At 37.0% G+C, this 23992-nt stretch overlaps 4 protein-coding genes and 1 pseudogene across 5 annotated transcripts; 3 read left to right on the top strand and 2 right to left on the bottom strand.

The window, feature by feature from the left end:
* The first annotated feature begins 1857 nt into the window (after positions 1-1857).
* Positions 1858-5274, top strand: LOC137736281 (lysM domain receptor-like kinase 3). Its single transcript, XM_088688220.1, has 10 exons — positions 1858-2593; positions 3088-3309; positions 3421-3560; positions 3643-3732; positions 3823-3928; positions 3997-4148; positions 4242-4339; positions 4425-4563; positions 4658-4756; positions 4947-5274. The coding sequence occupies exons 1-10, from the start codon at positions 1936-1938 to the stop codon at positions 5115-5117; spliced, it is 1875 nt and encodes a 624-aa protein (XP_088544346.1). The 5' UTR covers positions 1858-1935; the 3' UTR covers positions 5118-5274.
* Positions 5275-6115: 841 nt separating this feature from the next.
* Positions 6116-9566, top strand: LOC137730972 (AP-1 complex subunit mu-2). Its single transcript, XM_068469999.2, has 11 exons — positions 6116-6561; positions 6831-6977; positions 7077-7139; positions 7227-7403; positions 7491-7594; positions 8006-8113; positions 8231-8327; positions 8452-8549; positions 8639-8780; positions 8886-9008; positions 9269-9566. The coding sequence occupies exons 1-11, from the start codon at positions 6433-6435 to the stop codon at positions 9365-9367; spliced, it is 1287 nt and encodes a 428-aa protein (XP_068326100.1). The 5' UTR covers positions 6116-6432; the 3' UTR covers positions 9368-9566.
* Positions 9567-10602: 1036 nt separating this feature from the next.
* LOC137732571 (L-tryptophan--pyruvate aminotransferase 1) lies at positions 10603-13441 on the bottom strand. 2 transcript variants are annotated; one of them, XM_088687246.1, is made up of 6 exons: positions 13200-13441; positions 12722-13028; positions 12567-12602; positions 11663-11955; positions 11269-11573; positions 10603-10901 (listed from the first exon to the last, which is right to left on the bottom strand). In XM_088687246.1, the coding sequence occupies exons 1-6, from the start codon at positions 13310-13312 to the stop codon at positions 10702-10704; spliced, it is 1254 nt and encodes a 417-aa protein (XP_088543372.1). In that variant the 5' UTR covers positions 13313-13441; the 3' UTR covers positions 10603-10701. The 2 variants fall into 2 exon arrangements, with proteins under 2 accessions (XP_088543372.1, XP_068327988.2); XM_068471887.2 differs by lacking the exon at positions 12567-12602 and having other exon boundaries at positions 13200-13438.
* A 61-nt stretch (positions 13442-13502) lies between these two features.
* On the top strand, positions 13503-17727 carry LOC148689865 (uncharacterized; annotated as a pseudogene).
* Positions 17728-19362: 1635 nt separating this feature from the next.
* LOC137731633 (uncharacterized) lies at positions 19363-22841 on the bottom strand. Its single transcript, XM_068470795.2, has 8 exons — positions 22062-22841; positions 21841-21935; positions 21579-21682; positions 21358-21458; positions 20896-20999; positions 20171-20608; positions 19947-20078; positions 19363-19851 (listed from the first exon to the last, which is right to left on the bottom strand). Exons 1-8 carry the CDS (start codon positions 22332-22334, stop codon positions 19692-19694), a joined length of 1407 nt encoding a protein of 468 aa, XP_068326896.2. The 5' UTR covers positions 22335-22841; the 3' UTR covers positions 19363-19691.
* Positions 22842-23992: the final 1151 nt, after the last annotated feature.

The following is a 23992-nucleotide window of genomic DNA, read 5'->3' as shown; positions in this document are numbered from 1 at the left end:
AGTTCAAGGAGAGGGGTTAATTTGACAAAAATACTCTCAAATTAACGAAGATTTCTCATATAATGACCAAAATGATTGACGGTTGACAATCTCAAAGATCACTTCTATCGATTTTAAATTTCAGGAACCAAAATGAGAAGTTATGCCATATTCTAATATCTAAACTATGAGAATGAAGATTTGAACATAAGTACATTGTTCTAACCAACTTACTTACATCGCCTACAATTCATGCTTTTATTATTGTACCATGACTGTGACTGAGGTAAACGCATGCCCCAATGAAATGGATTATAGATTTTTAAACAAATTATAATTGACAAACTTGACAGTAACTTGGCTAATTAAAATTGCCAACCTGCTTCCTCCCTCCCAAAGACGCATTGACTTCTTTCGTCAAAGTCTCTAAATATGTTTTTTCTTAGCCGGCACATAACTCCGAAGAACTAATCCCTAACTCCATGATTACCTACCCTAACCATCCACAATTAAACGTTAATTAGCTCTTCGTATCGCTAGCTAATTTCCAGTCGAACGACACCAGATAAAGGTAGAAGTAGATACGAAAAGGACACACCAGTGCTTAGCTAGCTCTAAGCAGAGTTCTCAAGGTATATAATTCTGATTAGTGATTAAATTAAAGCATAAGCATATATTTAATTGCTCAAGAACAATATTCTGTTTCAGAAATCCAGAACACATGGACGGCCGCGTGCCCCGTTAATTAAAAACAAAGAAAGAAAATCCAAAATCTAAACGGCCAAGCATGCTTTACAAACGGCAAGAACAAAGCTGTCTACTATTTAATGACTCCGCATGAGCTACCGACTCACAACTTTTATTAATAATTGCTGCATAATAATGTCATAAGTTACACTGAAGCAACAAGCTAGTTCTAGCTGTCTATATCGATCGGTGGTTAATCTTGAACCGTCAGATCACATCTGTTATTAGATTTATAAAGAGTGACATTATTCGACGTGAATTAGGTAAGTTAATCAGAGAGTATGTTAGCTCGTTTGTATTTAAGATTAAAATAGTCTTGTAACAAAAAATCACACTAGTTATGGAATGCTTATTAATAGAAACGGTGATTTTCGTCACTTTGAGACTTATTTTGTCACTTTGCTCTTTGAAACTATGATTTTCTTCCATTCCATCATACATAAGTTAAATTAGAGAGTAGTATGGACATTTTATTGTTACTCAAGTAAAGATAAGCCTCATGCTTGACGACGTGGCACTTACATGAGAATTTTGGTTGATCACCACATATTTACCAAGCCGCTTGGTAAATACGTGGTGATATAAAAACAAACTTTAATTTATTGGCGAGAAAAAGTGGAAAAACAAATTAAGTGAAAGGGAAGGAAGAAATTTAGGCTTGTAAATTCAGTCCTTAAGTTCAGTTGATAGTCAATGTTTATATTACTTTTTAATTTAAGACCTATTTGACAAAATTGACGAAATCGGGTAAAATGAGACTAAATATGATGAAAATAGCAGTGTCGAGAGACAAAAGTAAGGCAAAATAAGTTTAAAAAAATGACAATTTCAAGAGCAAAATCAATTGATAAGCCTTGGTTGGAACGGTGCACATATTCATTCGGTCTAGCAGGCGCAGCACCCAAAATCCAAAAGGGTTCCGCGTTTATCTCAGCATGACAGTCCAAATAGTTGGTATATGTTGCAGTTGAACATGAAATAACTAATATAACCAAACTCCCTCCAAAACCAGACAAAAATCTGATGAAAGTCATAATTTTCGTCGATGCTTACAAAAATATGAACTCAGCTCTCTTTGCAATTACATCTCTTTGTGTTACTTGAGAAACAAACAAAAATAAACTATGATTTGATTCAGTTGTTTTGATTCTTTGAAACTATGTTTTCGCCCGTCTCTCTGAAATCTTGACGGTCCACCATCCCACAGCCATGGCATCCCCCCATCTCCTCCTTCCATGCATGCTCCTCTCCCTATTTCTTAGTCTATTTTCTGCAGTTTTCATTGCCGATGCATCCATCAGGTCTGCTCTCGTAAACCCTTTGAGTTGCTCTGCGAAAATCATGACATGTAATGCCTTGCTCTACCACATCAACATCGATCTGAAGGTAGAAGAAATTGCCACTTTGTACACCGTGAATCCATCCGAAATCAGACCTATAATGCACAACAAGAAGCAAGATTACCTGATAAGTGTGCCTTGTTCTTGCAAAAACATATCCGGCACTGTTGGATACTTCTATGACACGACCTACAAGGTGAAACAACATGACACGTTTTATAATGTGTCGACGATGATTTACAGTGGGCAGCCTTTGTATATCGAAGAAGAGATACCGCAGTTTAAAACAGGCTTTGATTTCCCCATCCATCTCCCATGCGGTTGCCTACAAAGCCAGTCTCAGATTGTGGTGACATATACAGTTCAGGAGCATGATACACTGTCGGATATTGGCATGCTACTGTCTGCAAAGATTGAAAACATCGAAAAAATGAACAAAAACTTGACTGAGAATCCTTCATACATAGCTGTGGGTTGGGTGTTGTTTGTCCCGATGGAAAAGAATGGACTTAGAACATCAAAGCCAGGTGAGAGCTCTCTTTGAGAACTTGAGTTGAATTCATTTGTCTGAAATATCTAGATATCTGTATCCACAGTTTGAAACAACAAATAAAGATTCAATATTTCTGTGTGTTAAGATGTCGGATAGACGGACTGCCCCTAACCCTAACTTAGCCACCTGCACATACGAGCACATGCAGAGTTTCATTCATACATAAAGGCTTTGATGCAATTAGCAATGGTGGAATCACTCATCATATATTATACTTTAGTTTCTTGGGTTTTTGATGTCGAACTTTTACATTTTTCAACAAAAAGTAAGTTCTGAATCAAATCGTAATTTAGTAGAAATCAGATTACTTACGTACAAGGGTTTGATATAATCGTTTTATCTTCTTTCAGCCTTCCACTACAGATTTGATGTAATCTTATCTTACATAAGTTTATACAAGAATTTCAGAAAATTCATAGATTATTTTCTGTCCGAGTTGATCCATGTTCCCTTTGTTTTGATCATCAGGATTCAGACACAAGTGGTCAATATTGGTTGCAATTTTATTAGCTGTGACATTGCTTTCTATCAGCACATTGATCTTTATCCTTTATCGGAGAAGAAAACCAGAACAAAATATGGAAGTTCCAGATAAACCTGTATCGACAAGCTTGAAAAGCTCAAAAAGCTCGGCTCCTCACCGATCCTTGTCGTTGCATAATCAGTTGCTTCATAAAGAAAACAAGGAAGGTCAGATAAAACCAGCAGCATCTCTGTAATGTAATAATTTGTGCATGTTATTATGCCTGAAAGAGAGAAATTTCTGCTCTTGACAGTAAATCTACATTGTTTATTTCACAGATGGGGCAATTTTTGAATCAGACGGACCGGTCATATTCAGCCTTGAGGAGATTGAGGAGGCAACCGGTTACTTCGATGAAACTAAGAAAATCGGAGAGGGTGGATATGGTAGCGTGTTCCTCGGAGTAATAAGGGGGAAGGTACGGCAAGAACCCCACAAGTTTTCTCCGTTTCTACTCGAAAAAAAGCTATGAAACTAAGCTATAAATGTTCAACTTTCAGGAGGTTGCCATAAAGAAGATGAAGTCTAATAGTACCAAAGAATTTTTTGCAGAGCTAAGGGTCTTGTGCAAGATTCATCACATTAACGTGGTGAGCAATCATTTCGGAATAAATTGACCTTTAACACGGTGCGAAAGGAAGTGCTTTTAGTCTAATCACTTGTATAAAAATCTGTGTTAGGTGGAGCTTTTGGGGTATGCCAGTGGAGATGACCACCTCTACCTGGTCTATGAATATGTCCAGAATGGATCACTGAGCGAACATCTTCATGATCCGTTACTTAAAGGTACTCAAATCATTGCGCACACACGCCTCTCTAGTGTTGTGCGAAGCTAACCAAACGAATTAAATCAGGTCATCAGCCGCTTTCTTGGACTGCAAGAACACAAATTGCACTGGATGCTGCAAAAGGTATTGAGTACATTCATGACCACACAAAAGCGCGATATGTGCACCGTGATATAAAGACTAGTAACATTCTACTTGATGAGGGGTTCAGAGCAAAGGTATACCTGAAACAAGAATCGTTATATCATTTCTGTTAAAAGATAGAATAAGTTCTTTCTTCTAATTAGTAGCTTAAAATCCATTTTCTGTAGGTAGCAGATTTTGGCTTGGCAAAGCTTGTTGGAAGAACCAATGAAGAAGATGTTATCGCAACACGGCTGGTTGGAACACCGGGCTATCTTCCCCCAGAGTAAGCTTCATTCGAGTTTACCTGCACATGGAAGCAAGTTTGCCCTAGTTTTTCATGTATCTGACTGTGTATGTGTTTCTGAAAGATCCGTGAAGGAGCTCCAGGTGACTCACAAAACCGATGTGTTTGCATTCGGAGTGGTACTAGCAGAGCTGATCACAGGGCAACGTGCGCTTTTCCGTGACAATCGAGAGCCTGGGAAGATGAAATCCTTGATTATAGTCGTAAGTTTCAAACCGACTTGAACAAAGACTATGCATGTCACTGATCACTAGTAGTACAATACAAATTTGATTGATTTGTTACTCATTTTGTCAGATAAAAAAGGTGTTCCAAGATGATCATCCAGAAGCAGCTTTAGAGGCAGCCACAGATGGAAACCTCAGAAGCAACTATCCTATGGAGGACATGTTCAAGGTGATCTAATGTATACTGCTTGGCTCGTTACAGTTAAGGAGCCACTCCACCCTAACTGCAAATCACAGATTGACACAACAAAACATAAAGTTTCTGCACACGTGTCAAATTGTAATTTGTGTGTAAGGAGGAAACACTTCTTCCGAAATTTTTCAATGAAAAGTGAGTAAAAACATTACTTTGGTTGCAGATGGCAGAAATTGCAGAGTGGTGTATGAGTGAAGAAGCAGTGGAGAGGCCAGAGATGAGGCAGATTGTTGTGATACTCTCGCAGATTGCGACATCTTCGATCGAGTGGGAAGCAACACTGGGTGGCAACAGCCAGGTTTTCAGTGGTGTATTTGAATTCAGTGGAAGATGATCCAAACCCTGTAAACCGCATTGGATTAAAGTTCATGATTTATCAAGTGAATTTCCAGATGGTTTGTTGTATTTCTTCCCCCTTTTTAAGACTAACAGATGGGAGATCTATGTAACCATGTTATGTTATATTCTAGCTCGTAACAATTTGTACTTAATCGATATTTGGCATATAAAGTAAAAAAGTGAAAAAAACGTGTATTTGTCGAGAGCATTATTCCACGTTGGAAATAAACACTAGTAATTTAAAAGATTTTAAGAATCTTCGTTTATTTTCAATTAGTTTGAGTCGGACGCTTATATCTCGACTATCCACGTGTGATGTCGAATGCATGTTATGTCTTATGCCTTATGCGACATCACACGTGAGACATAATCATATTTATATGTGAACCTCAAATTGGTAATTTAACAAAGACGGCATCTCAAACTCTTCAAGAAGAAAACCAAAGATTGGAACAAGTGTATCTTCTGATCCGAACCAAATGTAGTAAACCCTTTTATGTATCCTTGAAGCCACTCACAACTCTTTGAATCTTGATTCAAATATTAGGTTTTCCATCACACAAGATTTCTTTTGGTGGTTAAATCTTTGGTTAAAGATTTACTAACTAAAATTTAATTACGAAAAATATCAATACATTATACTCTGATACCACATGTAAGTTATAAAGTTAGTTTAAAAATGAGTGAAAACACTTTTGGAGAAAATATTTTTGGATTTTAAAAGCACTTGAAGTGCTGTTTCTTATAGGAATCACTTTAAGTACTTTTTTTAGATTGCATTTTTACAAAACATTGATCTCAAAAATGTTTTTACCAAAAACATTTTCAATCATTTTAAAAACACTTCTAAACGAGCATATATTATAAAATACAACGAGGCATTATAAACATATGAAAAAGGATGGTTGTTTGTATGTAAAAAACATAAGCGTCACTATTTCTATCAATTTCCAAATTAATATTAGAAAGGGAAATCCTGAAGGGTAATTGTATATTACCTTGGAGTTTAACATGAAACGGCGTCGTAGAGAAGAGAGAGACGCGGGTCTCTAACGTCCGGAAAAAACAAAATATTCACCGCGAACACCTCCATTTCCAAAACTCAAGATTCTTTCTTCTTCTTCTGACTCTGAGAGAGATTGAAGATGGCGGTTGATGTTCCAACAGTAATAGCAGACGGCGAACGGAACCCTAACGCCTAAATCCTAAAGCCTCAAGATTCGGATTCAGATCTATTACTACGCCAATCGACTCCGCTGCTATATCCGAATCAGATCGCATCCAGTTGCTGCAACCGCCGATCAGATCTCATGGCAGGGGCAGTCTCGGCGCTGTTCCTCCTAGACATCAAAGGCCGCGTTCTCATCTGGCGCGACTACCGCGGCGACGTCTCCGCCGCTCAAGCCGAGCGCTTCTTCACTAAGCTCATCGAGAAAGAGGTCCAATAAAGCTTCTTCTTACCCAAATTTACTCAATTTTCCCCGGATTATGCACTTTATGTTTCTTAGTTGTTTGAGGAACTGAAAGGTTGCCGAGAAAACGAAGGAAAACGAAACCAAATTGTCGTTTATTAATGAATTATTCCCCTTTTTTTTATCAGTTGATTCCGAAATTAGTGAGGCTAATTTGGATTTCATCTGTTATGTTAGAGTCGAAATTGATACTGGCATTTTTTTTTTCTTTTCGTGCTTGTTGCGATGCGGTTCAGGTTGATCCGGAGTCTCATGATCCAGTTGTCCATGACAATGGCGTGAGCTACTTGTTTATACAGCATAACAATGTTTACTTGATGACTGCGTCCAGGCAGAACTGTAATGCCGCTAGTCTTCTTTTCTTTCTACACCGCATAGTCGATGTAAGCTCTATTGGTAATTATGCTAAGTTTCATTCCTCATTTGTCGTTCTGTATGCACCTGTGAATTGCGTAATTAGTAAATTGATTATTGGACGGCAGGTGTTCAAGCATTACTTTGAAGAGTTAGAAGAAGAATCGCTTAGGGATAACTTTGTGGTTGTGGTAAGGAGATGTTTGCGCCATTCATTTTACTTAATTTTGATTGTGAAACATTGCGATTAATGTGATATTTGTGTCCTTTGTTTGTAGTATGAGTTGCTGGATGAAATGATGGACTTTGGTTACCCTCAGTATACTGAAGCGAAGATTCTCAGTGAATTTATCAAGACTGATGCTTACAGGATGGAAGTTACACAGAGGCCTCCCATGGCCGTAACAAATGCGGTGTCTTGGCGAAGTGAAGGAATACGTTACAAGAAGAATGAGGTATGTGCATTAGGAGAATGAAGACTTTTTATTCTTCTTTGAAGCCACAACCAGTGGTTGACTTTCCTTTTCCTTTTTTTTTTCAAGGTTTTCCTGGATGTGGTGGAGAGCGTTAATATACTTGTTAACAGCAATGGACAAATCATTAGGTCTGATGTTGTTGGTGCGTTGAAGATGAGAACTTATTTGAGGTGTGTTTCTGTCCTAACCCAGTGAATTTTCATTTTGCTTTAGCATTCTAAATTGTGCTTCTTTCACTGGATATGCGTTCTAAATGCAAAGTGAAGTTCGTCTAAGATTTGCTAGCTTGTTTGGTTTATGATAGAGTTCTAATTCATCCGTAAGAAGAAACTATGTTTATGAGGACAATGGTATAAATCCTAGTTTCAATTTCTGTTTTTGAGTATTCTGTTTCGGGAAAGACACTAACTTGATTGATGTCATAAACCAGTGCACAGAAAGATAAAACTAGGGTTTGGGGAAAATCTCTGATGAACACAAGAGGGACTGAATTTCTATTTGCATCTTAAGAGTGATCTAGAGTGATCTCTTTTATATGCTGATATCATCTGGCAACTAGTACTTACTCATTTTGCTTGCAGTGGTATGCCTGAGTGTAAGCTGGGCTTAAATGATAGAGTGTTATTGGAGGCACAAGGTCGAGCAACAAAGGGAAAAGCCATTGATTTGGAAGACATTAAATTTCATCAGTATGTAGCTTTCTTTGATTTATCTGAGTGCTGCTTTTGTGTCTTACAAGTGTTTGAGATTTTACATAAACTAATCTTCCTGCATGTCCTTACATTAAATCATAAAATTTGTTTTAGGTGTGTCCGTTTGGCTCGGTTTGAAAATGACCGGACAATATCCTTTGTACCACCTGATGGAGCTTTTGATCTTATGACATATAGGCTGAGTACACAGGTATCACTCATGCTCTGCTGATGCTGTTTTATTTTCTTTGTGTCTGCGGACGCATTGAGTGGCGAGGGGAGGTTTATTTACTGCTTATGCCATTCCAATTAATTGTTGTCATTTTCCCTTTCAGGTTAAGCCTTTAATTTGGGTTGAATGTCAAATTGAAAGGCATTCAAAAAGTCGCATTGAGATTCTGGTAAAAGCTAGAAGTCAGTTCAAGGAGCGTAGGTATTGAAAAAGTTATTTGGTCAATTGCTTTGTGCTTTGGGCACCCAAATGTTTATTCCCTTAGTACTCATGAAAATTTAACTGCACAGCACTGCAACAAATGTTGAGATTGAGGTGCCTGTGGTATCTGATGCAACTAATCCAGATGTTCGGACATCATTAGGATCTGCAGCATATGCACCTGAAAGTGATGCACTTATCTGGAAAATAAGATCTTTTCCTGGAGGCAAGGTGTGGACTCGTCTTATTGCTAGTCTAAGAAGATTATCTTGTTGTATCTTGTGCCGTGCACTTTAGCCCCTTTTATTGATCTTGTTTCTAATCCAAATTGCCTAGGAATACATGTTGAGAGCGGAGTTTCACCTTCCAAGTGTAACGGCTGAAGAATCAACTCCTGAGAGAAAAGCTCCTATACGTGTGAAGTTCGAGATACCATATTTTACTGTTTCTGGAATACAGGTATTCCTTTATGGATTGATTGCTTTGCTCTATTTCAGTGACATTCCGATCTCTTTCTACTATAAACTTAGTTAACGGTTATTTGAATGGCTCGTCTAATATTGAAATAATGGTGAAATGGTTTTAGGGCCTGATATGATGATATCCCAGAGCAACTATAGAATTTGTATTCCAGATGTCAACATGTTAAATAATCAGCCATCATAGAGCTAGGAATTTGTTTTGTGCGGTTTTCTTATAAGCAAATTGGGGTTTTGTAGGTTCGTTACCTCAAGATTATTGAAAAAAGCGGATACCAAGCTCTTCCATGGGTGAGATACATAACCATGGCCGGCGAGTATGAATTAAGACTAGTATAAAGTTGCCCCTCATGGTGTTTTCTGGGTTGCAGCATTCACATACGATCCTGAATGGTTCAAACCCAAAACTGGTGGATAGATATCTGGCTTTGCTTTTGTGCATGTATAATGAAGGTTTATCCAACAATGTTGTATGTTTATCGTTGCCGGAAGGTAGATTTATTCGGTACGTTGAAATAAGATTTTGTTATTTTGGTTTTGGATTTTGTCTGGCTGTCATTTTTCCTATTCAATTTTTATTTGTTTGGGGACATGTCCGAATTTGTACATATTTTACTCTTCTCTTTTCTTTCCTCGATTGAGATTCGTATTGAAACAGAGGCTTGTTTCCTACGCGTTGCCGTGTACTTGGATGATCCATGGGCGGATCCATAAAGGGACTTGGGAGGTCCCATGACCCTCCGGAAGTCCGAAGAAATACTTGTGATCGACCTTTAGAACCCTCTAACAATTTGGGCAAGTGCAGCGGAGAGGCTTGTTGCCTCCATGGATGTGCATGCAGCAGTGCTTGTAACGAAGAAGAAGAAGTTTCTAATTTTTGTTTTAATCCTCCAAATCGTCGCAACCTCCCAACTTTAAACTCAAGTTATCCCATCCCCAAGCATCATTTGCTGTTCCACCAGCTCTAGCTGCCTAATATTATTTCTTCCAAATTCATTTAACTTTTTTTATCCTAGACTCTAGTCGCAATTCCCAATTGTAATATGTATGTTACATTAACAAAAATTTTTTTTTTTAAAAGTGGGACAACTAGTGGTAAGCCACAGTTATCCACCTCTTCTAGGGGTCTGGAAGACTCATAGAGGCATTTCAGCTTTCTCCTGGCCACAATCAAACAGACTCACCAGCTTGGAGCCTCGAACCCGAGACCTCCTTGTTTTTTGTATTTTGAGAGCCGAAATCTGCACCCTTACCACTGGACTACTTGATGTGGTTGATTAATTTTGATAATTCAATGAACCAAATTAAAAAAAAAAAAAAAAAAATAGTGATATGAAACCAAACTAGTTTTTTTTTTTTTTTTTTTTGAAACTTTTATCTCAGGACCCCCGATCTTGAAATCTGGGATCGGTCTTGGAAAACCCTCACCTGTATTTAGTTTTGATTTCATTTACTGACGTGGTTGCGTAGGTTTTAAGTATCAAATTTTGAAGTCATAACAACAATTTATTTTGATCGAACCTCGCCCGGTTTCATTTGTTTGGTGTGGTACGTTGCTCTAATACAAACAAGACTTGTTTTCGCCGCAGTTCAGATTATACCAAAGAAAACGAATTACAAATCGAAAATAATAACTCTGTGATCGTCTGTGGTTGAGTACTAGATTACACTAATTAATGACCATTAGTAACGGATTTGATAGTTGATAATCTCTCCAAGAACTTGTTAAACACGTCTTCCCTGCTCAGCATGCTAATCCTGACGTACCTCTGATCAACCCCAAAGCGCCTCCCTGTTCTTCCTTGCACTTTAATCTGTCCTCTCAGAACCTTCTCTGTGTCTACATCCTCCTTGGCCTCCATCCATGCAAATGCTGCGCATTGTAGAAAAGCATTCCCAATATTAGAAGGGCCAATTTAATAAATATCATAATTTCATCGATGGGGAAGTCGTGAATCGGAGAAAAATAAAGAATGAATGGGTACGAGATTAACTAGCCTCCTTAGTTGATGTGATTTCTGTTTTTTCAAGTGTTGGATCATGAACTTTAACGTGGAACCTAACTCACGCTTTGTTTTATTGTATGATGATAAACACATGGGACGTCCGGAATTGGAATAATGCCACTATCCAAATTTCATTAAACACACGAAATTAAGAATCAGAATGATTTCAATACCCATTTTATGTGTTTAATTAGTTACTTAGATGAAAAAAGAGGGTAACAGTTATGATTTTACCTGGATATGGTTCAGTGGACTCTCCAGAGAAGATGCAGTACTTTTGGGGGTAGTTGGGTAGGCTGAAAACTACACTTTGCTCGACTACTTTTCTTAACCTCTCCCATCTGTCCGCCATGATTTGACGGCAATGGTCGAAGAAGAGCTCAGAGTTGTCAGTGGACTTGCAGTTTTCATAGTCGTCGCAGATCACTCCCATTATCTTTGCAGCTCGTTGCTGGGAATCCTTGGACACACCAAGTGAGCTCAGCTCTACAAACTTTGACATCTTTCTGGCAACCTCTTTGTCCTTCACAATGGCCCATCTGATAAAATACAAGACCGAAATGAATAAAGTAACTTTTTTCAAGTATCAATAACAATTCTCGTTATGATTTATTATACTTGGACTCACCCAATGCGAGAACCGGCATGTCCCGTGCTTTTGGAGAATGTGAAGTACATGATGTCATGATCGGCCGGACGAGTAATTGGAGTGTACTGTGGCCAATAGTAGGCCAGGTCATGAATGAGCTTCCCTTGATCACCCCTGTTCTTCACAACGGCCTCTCGGAGAGTGCCGTCGGGGTTGTTTGGGGTGTTGACCACTTCAATGTAAGGTCCATGTCCAGTTTTGTTAAAGGGATATGCATCGCCTGTCCATTTGTACAATGCAGAACGAATATAGTCTGTTTCATCCGGATATGACTGCAACCAATAAGCAAATATTTGACTCAACTTAGTTAATAACGACATGGAAATTAAGTAAAAATCGAAGTTATATTGAGTTTAATAGAAGGAAAACAAGTAATTAATTAGAGCGTAGAGAATCTAAGTAAGGTTGGCTGGACTGGTTAGTAACAAACACGACATGGCCATGTTACAATGTTTAATTTTCCAAGGGTTTCAAAACACAGAACTACGTGCATATGTTTGTTGCATGTTCCCAAACATGATTATGTTTTCAAAAAGATATATTTGCCTCTTTGTCGCATTTCCCATGCAAAAACATCAGCATGTTCCGCGACAGTCTTCTCGTAATTTCAATCCTCACAACTCAAAACACCTTCTGCAGAGTGCAGATCGAATACTACTACATTCGCAGCATGCAAAAGGAAAACTATGACATAAATATGTGTACTTAAGTTTTATTGATCCGTTAAACAATTTGATATGTTATGCTTAAATTATCGAGTCTAAATTATCTAATATAAAACTGTTTGAAGTTATATATATATATATATATATATATATATATGTATATATATTATAAAGTAAAACAATTAATATAAACTGAGTGCTCCAGATTGATTGTCAACCGCTGAAGCAGCAATCTGTTGATCCTTTGGAGTTGACTTCACTAATTAACAAAGCCAAAATCAAGATCCACATATGATCAACAAAATACAGAAAATCAATGGCCGTAATTGCATCAGGGAAACTTTGCCAAATGTCAACGAGTAGAGAACCTCACCGAGTAGTAAGGGGCGGCAGACACAACGCTGACGGGCTCGGGCCCGCCAGGAGAAGTGAGAGCATACAGGGCAGCCTGATACAGCTGAGTCGAGCCTGTCCCCACAACGATATGCCGATCACCGTCCACGACGGCGTTTCCAACCGTACGATGAAGTCTTCTGACCGCCGCCTCCAATGCTGGCTCCAAAAACCAGCACACGCTGGTGAAATCGCTGATATAGCTCATCAACTCGCTTCCGGAGATCACCATCGTGCACTTGTCCCCCATCTTGCTCCAATAGGATTCGTACACTGCCGGGTCGCCCCTGTCATCATTAAAACCGGAAACACCATAAATGTCGATTGCATGTTAACCTAATTAGTAAACTAACCAAAACGATCAGTTGTTGGAAAGATTCGTGGCCATTAAACGACACTAAATAACAAAATGTTACATCCTCTCCACTCCAAATAAAGAAGCTAAAGAGAGCACTTACTGTTCGAGATTGAGGACATGGTCGGATGGCGGTATCGTGCCGCCGTTACCATTGGCCGGGGACACAGAGGAGGTTCTGCTATTGGAAGTAGGGTTCTCCGTGGTGCCGCACATTGTCTCTGTTGCTCTAACAAAACACAGCTATTAATTTGTCTTGAGTTTTTGATGTGGCTCTACCCTCTCTCTCTCTCTCTCTCTCTCTCTCTCTCTCTCTCTCTCTCTCTCTCTCTCTCTCTCTCTCTCTCTCAAGTCTCAAAGTTGGGTCTCCTCGTCTGTGTTTATGTCCCTATTTATAGAACAAAATATGGAGAGGATGTCTACCTTCAGGGACACCGAGGTGCATGAACCCTAATTCCTATTTCTTTTTTCCTTCCTATTTCGTTAAATAAAAATAAATTAAAAATTAAAAATTAAAAAAAACTGACCATACCAAGCATGCTCCGTCCCCTTTTAACTTGGAAAATCTAAGAACCTCCCAATAAATTGGAAATAAATCTCAACAGCAATGACCGTAATTAAACAGTTCTGTTAGAGGTAAGATTTTCTGAGCTAATCACTTTCCAATTTTTTTTTTTTTTTTTTTGAACAAACGATTTTTTTTTAGCAATAACAAACGATATTATCTATACTAAGGAAGGATGTGGATTTAGCCTCACAATGGGCTAGTATAATGTGGTTCAAATTCGCTTTTAGCGAAAATCAAACCTAAGATCTCTTACTTACAAGTGAAAATGAATATCATTAGACCGTATTATTAAGTATCAATTACTTTCCAATTTTGGAGGAATTTTTTTATGTGTCCATCTTATATTTTAAGTTTCCCGTTATAACGTTCAGGTACCAACCACACCAAACGGTGAAAACTTATTAACTTGATTTTTTTTTTTAACTCACGGTAATATTTAAATATAAATTTTATATTTTGTGAAATTGACGTAGAAGATCACGATTATTTACTAAATATATGTACATGTGCAGATAGATGCCAGTATAAACATATGTATTTAAATTTTAAACAAGTCTAATTTTTACAGATCATTTCCAGAAAAATTGGTAAATTATAGTAGATGATCCAGATATTAACAAGGCTGGTATATAAATTTCAAAACTAAAACCTTGAAACATGTATAGAGGTCATGGCACTTGAACCCTAAACTTATTATATATCATGCTAAGACAAAAATCATGTGAAAACAAAAAATCTCAAATTATATATTGGCAGGAAGTACAATACCTAATCACCTCCACGATCCTAGAACTAAAGTGAAGTAGATCCAACAAATTAAATAGCTTCACCTTCATACATAGATCCAAAAGAGACGTAGTACATCCAAATGGAAATTGAAATGAAGTAATTCTCCTATAGAGGGCAATCAAATTAGCAAACTCCTCTAAAGATGAAAATCAAAACTAAACTCTAAGACAATTCGTTGGAAATGATTAAACATAAACAAAATAAAAGGGATACCAGCTGTACGCATAGTGTTGAACTGACTCAATCCGATCGCGACACAATCTGACATCTTTCATGACTTTCAGCTTCCACCCTATATCAAAGGTGAAAATTAAATGAAAATCTTGCACTTACTGTGTGTGTGGGCCAAAAGACAACGATTATGTACAGTGACAACGTTTCTCAGCTAGGTTTTAAAAAAATAAAAAAAATAAAAGGGATATTCATTGAAGCAGTCCTTAGCTATTTTGATTGTTTTAAATGACAACGCAATTCTAGTGTTTTTGTTTATCGTGAATTAATTCCTTTGAATAGGAAAATTGTTGAAGTCCTTTTAAAACTAAAGGCATAGTAAAGGCTTAAATCGAGCCAGTTTCCCACTTGATACAGTCGCTCGATTAGAAGTCAAACATGTTTACTAGAAGTATCTAGTAGGGGCAAGTTCACACAATCAATCATTTGGTATATTTAGAAAGTGAAAAAAAAGTATCTTAACGCTTTTTTTTTTTTTTCATGCAAAAAGCCTTAAAATGTGTATTTTATAATTTTTGGTAGTTGGAAAACTCTAATTAGAGAGATGTAAAACATCCATTTTGGCTAACAAATATTATAAATAAAAACTTAAGTTTACACATTTTCTTACATCTTCTGATAGCAGGTCTCGCAAATCAAAGATAGAAATATAATTTGCTTTCCTTTTATATAGTAAAACTCTCATTTACATCTATCAAAAATATAAAATAAGATGTAAATGTGATTTTTACATCTCTAATTTACATATCCGCATTAAAATGCTCTAACACGTTTAGTTTACACAATAACACAAAGCAAATTAATGCATCAGTTGTTTATTCGGTCGGCCGATCGACTTCGATTCTTGACTTCAAATTAATGCTTTCTAGTCAGATTTTGACTTAAAGGATCACAACTGAAGCCACATAAATTATTAGTATTTTTAGATTCCTATATTTCATTGGGGTCAAACATTGTCCAAGATGTGCAGTTTAGGTCGACCAAATAATAGTTTAATTCTGAACTGTGTTGTTCTTTTGGTTTGAACACTATAAACTCGTTTGGATGCGTTTTTAAAATGACTGAAAGCGCTTTTAGAGAAAATGCTTATTGGTTCCAAAAGCACTTAAAATGTTTTCTACAAAAAGTATCAGTTATGTGCTTTTTCCAGGAAGCACTTCAAATGTTTTTCCATAATGTACTTGCATTTTTACTAAGGATTGGTTTCAAAGATATTTTCACTGAAAGCGCTCTCAACAATTTTAAAAACACATTCAAACGAGCTCTATAACTGTCAATTAATTAGTTAACTTTGGTTTTATTTTTTACAATTGTGTAGTGGAGGTTTAAGAAATGAGTTTTGGTCCCGATACATACATTGCGTTGCATCAACAAAAACATGCATATTCCCATGTGCCACCATTGATGATGATGATGCTCATGCATGTGCTGATTTTACTAAGAGCGAGCCTACGTTTAATCCTTACTAATTAACTGCATGATTTCGTTAATGCAGTATTAATACAAAATTGACAAGTATATAAGAGCCTGTTTGATATTGGATTTGAGTCCAAAGTTTTTAACTCAAAAATAATTTTTAAGTTTTAAGGTAAAAAAACCTGTCTGGTAGACCCATTTTGCAAAACTGGACTCAAAAAATTTAAAAAACAACCCATTATAATTTGAAAACAACAAAAGTCAGGTTTTAGGATTTTTTTTTCACGAATTCATTTCCTGTACCGCGATGGAGATCTGAGCTGCACCACGCAGACCACAAGCAGGCCTTGCGCCTCACCGACGACGAACGACCAAGGATAAAGATGAACATGTAATCCCTTTTTCGAGTTTCCGGGTCTTTGAGACTGCAATTCCTCAATCCAATTCAAATAGACCCTTTTCACCTTGCGTATTTGTGACTCAAATTTCGGATTTAATTTTCTGTAATTCACTCACTCTCTCTCTCTCTCTCTCTCTCTCTCTCTCTCTCTCTACTTTTCTGTATTATCTGTTTGTGTTAAATTGCATGAATGTTTGATTGTTTGTATAATTGGTCAATTTTGTGTTTTTATTGGTGGTTTCGGAGATTTGTTGCAGCTAGGTTTATTGGGTTTCTTTAAAATTAGGCAACTATTGGGAAAATTGGGGGAAAATGTTACAAAATTTGTAAAAATTGGGAATTATTATCATATATTGTTATTGAAGGTTTTACTTATTGATTTGTGTGATATTGGGTTTTTGTTTCTATATTTTGAACTATAAAATGGTAGAATTGCATTGGCGTTATTGATGGAACACATATCAGTGCATGGGCTCCTTCATTAAAACAAATTTCATACCAAGGTGGAAAAGTTAGTGTGACACAAAATATTATGTTGGCATGTTCATTTAACATGATGTTCACATATGTCTACACCGGATGGGAAGGAACGGCTAATGACTCAAGAGTGTTGATGGATGCAATAACAAGAGAAGAGAATAGGTTTCCAATGCCTAAAGAAGGTACGAAGTCATTGAAACATATCAAATTACTTATAATTTTTTTTCTTATTGTATTTGGCTCAAGTGAAATACTTGTATGCATTTTTCTTAGAATAGGAAAATATTATGTTGTTGATTCCGGCTATACCAACATGAGTGGGTTTCTTGCACCATATCGCAAAGTGCGTTATCACTTGCGTGATTTTAGAGGAAGAGGTAAACGTCCAAGAGAAGCAATGAAATTGTTCAACTTTAGGCACTCATCACTACGTAATATTTTTGAATGAGGCATTGGAGTGCTTAAGAATCATTTTCCTATTCTAAAGTTGATGCCAAATTATCCAATTAGGAAGCAAAGACTCATTCCCGTTGCATGTTGTGCCATGCACAATTTCATTAGATGCAATCAAGGAATGATACTTTGTTTCAACAATTTGAAGACAATGATGTTGATGTGGTAGATGAAGAAAGCTCGGGGGTGAATCAAGAAGGGGAAAACATGCATTTGAATGACGACAATGTTATGAATGATGTTAGAGACCACATAGTTGGATCAATGTGGCTTGATTACGTCAATAATAATTAGTCTCAAAGTTCATTGGTGTTCTAGAATGTTTTAATGTAATATTTATTATCTAAGACTTGAAGTTTAATTTGATTATCGAGCATATATGTGTTGTATTAGCACATGAATATGAAAATAGTATGTTTAAGGTTTAATTTCATATGTTTTGTATATCTTAAAACAAATACATAATTGGGGGAAAAAATATAAAAAAAACAAAAAAAAACACTGTTTTCAAGAGTTAAACCAAACTAGTTTTCAAATTTTTAGATTCAAAAATAGTTTTAAATTCAATACCAAACACATTTTTGAAACCTAAAAAAAAACAGTTTGTAAGAAATGTTCTTAAAAGTTAGTTTTAAGAACAATTTAAGTTTTTGAGTAGGATACCAAACAGACCCTAAGGATTTCGAGGCTTTCCATCATCTTAGAGCTCGTTTGGAATTGCTTTCAAAATGATAAAAACTTTTGATGAAAATGTTTTTGGAATCAATCCTTATAGTAAAAACGCAAGTGAATCCTGAAACAACACTTGAACTAGTATTTCCTAGAAAAAGCACTAGTTATTTTGAAAGCACTTCCAAACGATTACTTATTGTTGTTGTGGTAGAACACTTTTTAATAAATCCAATTATCTTGTGTATCAATCCTTATAGTAAAAACGCAAGTGAATCCTGAAACAGCACTTGAACTAGTATTTCCTAGAAAAAACACTAGTTATTTTGAAAGCACTTCCAAACGATTACTTATTGTTGTTGTGGTAGAACACTTTTTAATAAATCCAATTATCTTGTGTATCACATTACTATATTGTAGCCTAATTCTCAGTAAGAGGTGGACGATCAAATGCACGGTAAAAAGTAACAATGGTGTAAGGATTTGTAATTTTAAAGATGATTTTTGCCTATTTATAAAAGATGTGGACTGAACTGTTACATATCGTAAACCACAAAATGCAGTGTGTAATTAATCATAAAATATAAGAAAACTAATGAAAAAAATTGAAAAACTTTGAGTTTTAACAATAAGGATAAAATAAATGGTAAATTGAATAGTACCATGATTGACTTTTTAATGTAAAAATGTGATTTTTCGTTAAAACGAACAATACCAGAAACTTTTCGTTAAAGTTCTCTAAAATCTATTTATATATCCCTCGTCTCCTTCTTTGGATGTTCTTGGGAAACAAAAAGGATTTGGGCCTTTACAAAACGGAGCATAAAGATGTATGGGCCTAGAAGGTGTCGTGGGTCTAGTTTAGCCCAAGTTTAATTTGTCCAAACAAACAATGCACATATGATCCAGATTTGTTGGAACAAGGGAAAGAGGAAGGAGCCAACATTGACGGAGACCAAAACTGTACTATTGCAAGTTTTGTGTTTCGAAGTGTCAATAACAACTCATTTGCTTTTTGTGTATTTATTTGAGATTTATTTTGAGGTCTTGTTCCCGGTTAAAAAAGAAGGGTGATGAGGTTTTATCTTATGCTAAAAGTGACGACATTTGAGACAGGCTTATAGTTGAAGTGATCACGAGCATTTACTTTGTATCCGAGCTCTCATGCTTGAATCTATCCCACAATATCGCTCGAAAGAAAATTGACAATTTATGTGATTGCTCATACCTTAAAAAAGGATTCATGCGCATGTTGAGAAATGAAAATGGAATTTTGGGTGTATAACTTAAATTGTATACTCTGTTTCCAAAATACATCAACTCTGGAAAGACCAAAGAGGTCTGAAGTACAAAGCTAAACCCTATAAATATCTCTCACTACACTACAACAAAGCCACACAAACTGTACCAGCGGTCGGAGGGTGAGTGAAAAAATTCGAAAAATCGAAGAAGGAAGAAGAAATAAACATATACATGAGGTCAGGGAGGGGGAACAAAGGCTACTGCTGGTGCTAATCAATAGCTTTCTTTGCTTTTGATTTTAGATTCTAATTTTGTAGTATATTGCGTGAGAGTAATGGAATGCTGAACTAATGGTGTGTTTCGTTCGGTAAAGTCTGCGGAGTTTTTCTAAACACATGCTTTCTGCAGCGTTCGAAAATGCTGTCGTATATCAGATCAAACTGAACTCCGGCCCTCTCCCGATTAATAATGAAGAATATGTGATCAGCTTCCACAATCTTGTAGTACCTGCATTGTAATCAAGTTCCACATTTGTTGTTTTGTTCAATGACAAACAATGAAGAATTCGTAGTGATGGTCAATCGAGAAGTGTTTGTACTAACCAGATGCCAGGTTGCAATGGATGACAATCTGAATCATCTTTTACAAACCGACTGGGATGTTCAATGGGGAGAAGAGGGCGAGTCATGGAGATGGTATTCAAAGCTCCATCATTGTCCTGCCAATCCTCATCCCTACACACGAATTATTCACACAAGGATTGAGTCATGACAATGCAAATGAATTCGAGTATTTAATTATTTTTGACATGTGCTTAAGAACACACCTGTAGCCTTTGTAAGGGGGAGGGACATCAGGAGGGTGCCGCCATTGGCTCATTTGCAATACTCTAATGAAAAGCAATGGATGAATTCCAAATATGCTTGATGGAACTGTGACACCCAACACCTTCCTCGTACGCTTAGTGGCATAGCTGAAGTAGTATGTGTTGGGAAAGGAATGGAGATGGCTGTTGAGTCTTGCGGAGCCTTGAAGTGTGAGGTCCGGGAGAATCCAATCGGTAGAAGCGAATGGGCCTGAGTTTCCCAAGAGGCAATCAACAAGACCCCTAACGCCCACTTTCTTCCAGGTCACGTTATAGTGATCAAACCCAAAGTTGTAATAAGCCTTTAGCCAGGGAATGTCCAACCAATCGTAAATTATCACTCCTAGCCGGCATAACTGCAACAGACATATAGGTTTCAAGGTTTTTCCATCTTCTGGCCTGTGAAATACAGAAACCACAGTTAGTATTTTAGCATTCAAAGATTATTATTCACAAATTTTCTGGTCGTTCTGTTTTTACCTTTTGTTTTGCATATAAAATTATGGGTTATTATAAATATAAAACAAGGGGAGACAAAAATCCTGAGGTCACGAAAGACGTTTCTTTCTATTACTTTGCTCTTTTAGGCAGCCAATCATCGTATTGCATAAGTATGTGCATACGTATTTGCATTCGTCACACAAAGTTTATAGACAAAAGAATAAGACGATGAAATGGAAACTCACTGAATTCCATCCAAGTAGGTTCTTGTTGTTCCATTGAATGCTCCTGACAATGACGTGATGCTCAATACCCAATTCTCATTAGTGTTCTCAAATCCCTTGAACGCCTGAATACAAAATGAAACGTTTCGGTCAACAAAATGAAACATTCAGTCAAAAATAAAAGGAGGATTCTTCACTTGGCAAAGGTAAAAGAGGATTTGGAGTGTTGTTCAAGGCATGTTCGCTAAGAAAGCACTGTGACGAAAAACTTGAGTAGGGATGCCTGACCACGTCATCCACAGGGTACATCTCACAAAAGCATGAGACCGTCTGTACTTTGATCCTGCTTGACCGCTACTGGTCTTAACGTGTGTGAGAGCTGCCCTCCCTACCCAAGTATCTCTCACTCGGAAGAAAAACTAGTCTAAAACCAATTCATATTCTTGACTTTAGCATTGATTTTAGGATGCTAATTGGACTAACCTTATCAGCAAGCATTTGCTGCAGCACACGGACAACCTGTGCTCCGGCAGAATGGCCGACAAAGTGAATAGGGTGATCCTCATCCCATTCAGGGTAGTGCCCTGCATATCCCAATCACAAATTAGCAATCAGAGACTCGCTATGAGACTATGAGGCCTACTATTTCCGTACAATTTCTTTCATCAAATTACTAGACAAATGAACATGAGGAAAGCGCGAACCTTGTTCGTAAACTCGACCGAATTGTGAATGCCCACAAGCCTTGCTGTGTTCTTCACCATAATCGACTCGCCCGCCCTTCAAATAGTAGAACAATTCACAAGCCCTGAAACCCCAAAAACCTCCATTAAACCTGGTTAGCAATAGGATGCAGAACAAAACGGCTATTGGGGGAAATATCCGAGGTCCTTAGTTTGATTCTCGCTAACCAATTATCGCTTGTATCGAAAAAAGGAAAATACTTTGAGGGTCCAAAGCACAAACCTATCATAAATGCTCGTTAGAGATCCCAAATCCGGCACCAGAACCCTTTCATCCTTCTTCTCCGCCCCGGCGAAATACGATAAACCTCCCAATCTCTGCAAAACACACGAAATCCGAAACACCCAGTTACAAAAAATGAACAAAATTCGATTTCAAACCGCAAAATGCTCCATTTGCGGAAGGAACCGGAATCCATTTCTGAAAAATCAAAACAAACATACCCCTTTGCCAAAACCAAATATCCCATGAACCAAAACAATAGGTGGCAGGCTGCCATTGGCCGACGGGTCTCTCTGCGCCACCACATCCTTCACCTCAATGCTCATGTTCGGCTTCGATTGCAAATTGCTCAGCGCCTGCGACAGATCGCCGGCCACGGCGGTGCTGAAGATGTAAAACCCGTACAGCAAGTGAACCAGGCTGCTCACAAAAAGCTCCGAAAATTGCAGGGCCGCAATCCATAGTCTTATCATTTTCTCCAAACTTCTCAACATTTATTACAACAGAGCCTTCTCCTTCCTCAAGAAACTCAAAAAACACAAAACCCAGAAGGACCCTTGTTGCAGAAAACGAAAAGGTTCGAGCTTTTTTATATAACCATGAAATTTGAAGGATTCATGAAGGTTCCCCTTCTATACAATTTCAATAGAAGGGGACAAATCCGAAAATCCAAAGTCTCTGAAACTCCGCGGTTCTTTGTTTTTGTATGAAACAGGAGGGAGAGGAATAAAAGGAAGTAAAAATAAGAGGAAATGGAAAAAGGATTAGTCTTTGTATGCTTTTTTGAGAAATTGGAAAAAAATGGAAAAAAATGGGAGTCGGAACTGCAACCACAATTCTCTCGTTTCCCAACTATCTGCGTCTCACGCGAATCACAATCCTCTCAGCCAATCAAAAGGGCCTACTGTTAGTTCCTGCTTTTGTCGTTTGAGTTGAAGGCAGCGAGGAGAGAGAGAGAGAGAGAGCAAAATAGAGGCCAGAAAAAAGCAAAAGCTGTCGACAAAGAGAGGGAGAGAGGGTTGGTGGTATGAATTGATGCAACGTGTCCCCTTTGGAAAACCGCTTCAAGAAATTATAATAATAAAAACAATTTGAAAATTTTAAATTTTAACTATAAAGACAAAATAAATGGTACTAAGATTGACTTTTTAATATAAAAATATAATTTTTCGTTAAAGTAAACAGTATCAATAATCTTTCGTTAAAGTTCTAATTATAATAACTTGCAGGGGTTGGTCATGCTAAGTTGAGTGATCAGCACTCAGCAAACGTTGTTTTAGCTAGTTAAATTGATAAATAAACAGTAATCCAATTTAGATTCTTGGGGTTGAAGGCAGATTCTCTGCCATCTCACTTTCTATGTCATTTTATTTATATGGTCACGGTTAAGCTACGTCAACATTTTATATTACTATTTATTTTTATCTTATTATCTCTATAAAAAAATAATATAAAATATTAACGTGATTTAACAGTAATCACACAAAACAGAATGACACAAAAAATGAGAGGCAGAGAATCTGCCTCCCTTCGGGTTTGGGATAAGGATTTTGTATGTGTTGTGGATGAGGACAACAAACTTCTAGGCGTTTCTACAATTTGTGCCAAGTGTGTGCTGGAGCTCCGCTGGATTGGATTTGAAAGATTTGGAGATACAGAAATGTTGAAAGAAAACAATTATAATTTAACGTTAATTTATGTACTAATATTATAAAATATTACATTAAAAATATTAAATGGTAAAGAGTTCATAAAGAATTCCACTTCTAATATAATTTTCTTATCATTTCTCTTGAAAATTTGGAATTCCCTTTTTATTTGTGTCGCTCATAAACTTGAAAACTTTGAAAGGTAGCCCTAACCCACAACCGACCAAAAACAACGGTCCTTGAATTCAATATCCAGCAAAGAAAAGAAACCCATATTTCCAATCACGCGCTTTCAACGAAAGGTGGAGTTTGACCAAACAAAAATAGGTAAGGCCAAGATGAGAATAGCAACATATATGGATTGATTTTATTTTGGACGTTGCAGTTTAATAATATTATATTATAAAGAAAAACTTACACAAGTTATGTACTATTAAATCAAATATTGTCAAATTAGAATGCCACGTGATGAAAATCCGTTATATGTTAATTATTTTCATATA

Source organism: Pyrus communis, chromosome 16 (genome assembly GCF_041283825.1).
Source record: "Pyrus communis isolate YQ-2024b chromosome 16, ASM4128382v1, whole genome shotgun sequence".
Lineage (NCBI taxonomy): Eukaryota > Viridiplantae > Streptophyta > Magnoliopsida > Rosales > Rosaceae > Pyrus > Pyrus communis.
This window is presented reverse-complemented; position numbering and strand designations above follow the sequence as displayed.

Excerpts from the sequence above, each read along its gene's own strand:
- LOC137730972 (XM_068469999.2), top strand. The coding sequence starts at position 6,433 with ATGGCAGGGGCAGTCTCGGCGCTGTTCCTCCTAGACATCAAAGGCCGC. Across the intron at positions 6,978-7,076 it reads TTCTACACCGCATAGTCGAT|GTGTTCAAGCATTACTTTGA; the intron begins GTAAGCTCTATT and ends ATTGGACGGCAG. Across the intron at positions 8,550-8,638 it reads AGTCAGTTCAAGGAGCGTAG|CACTGCAACAAATGTTGAGA; the intron begins GTATTGAAAAAG and ends TTAACTGCACAG.
- LOC137732571 (XM_088687246.1), bottom strand. The coding sequence starts at position 13,312 with ATGTGCGGCACCACGGAGAACCCTACTTCCAATAGCAGAACCTCCTCT. Across the intron at positions 11,574-11,662 it reads CATGCCGGTTCTCGCATTGG|ATGGGCCATTGTGAAGGACA; the intron begins GTGAGTCCAAGT and ends GTATTTTATCAG. Across the intron at positions 10,902-11,268 it reads GTCCACTGAACCATATCCAG|CATTTGCATGGATGGAGGCC; the intron begins GTAAAATCATAA and ends TACAATGCGCAG.
- LOC137736281 (XM_088688220.1), top strand. The coding sequence starts at position 1,936 with ATGGCATCCCCCCATCTCCTCCTTCCATGCATGCTCCTCTCCCTATTT. Across the intron at positions 3,310-3,420 it reads TCATAAAGAAAACAAGGAAG|ATGGGGCAATTTTTGAATCA; the intron begins GTCAGATAAAAC and ends TTTATTTCACAG. Across the intron at positions 4,564-4,657 it reads TGAAATCCTTGATTATAGTC|ATAAAAAAGGTGTTCCAAGA; the intron begins GTAAGTTTCAAA and ends TCATTTTGTCAG.
- LOC137731633 (XM_068470795.2), bottom strand. The coding sequence starts at position 22,334 with ATGTTGAGAAGTTTGGAGAAAATGATAAGACTATGGATTGCGGCCCTG. Across the intron at positions 20,609-20,895 it reads ACCTACTTGGATGGAATTCA|GCCAGAAGATGGAAAAACCT; the intron begins GTGAGTTTCCAT and ends TGTATTTCACAG. Across the intron at positions 19,852-19,946 it reads CCATTGCAACCTGGCATCTG|GTACTACAAGATTGTGGAAG; the intron begins GTTAGTACAAAC and ends ATTACAATGCAG.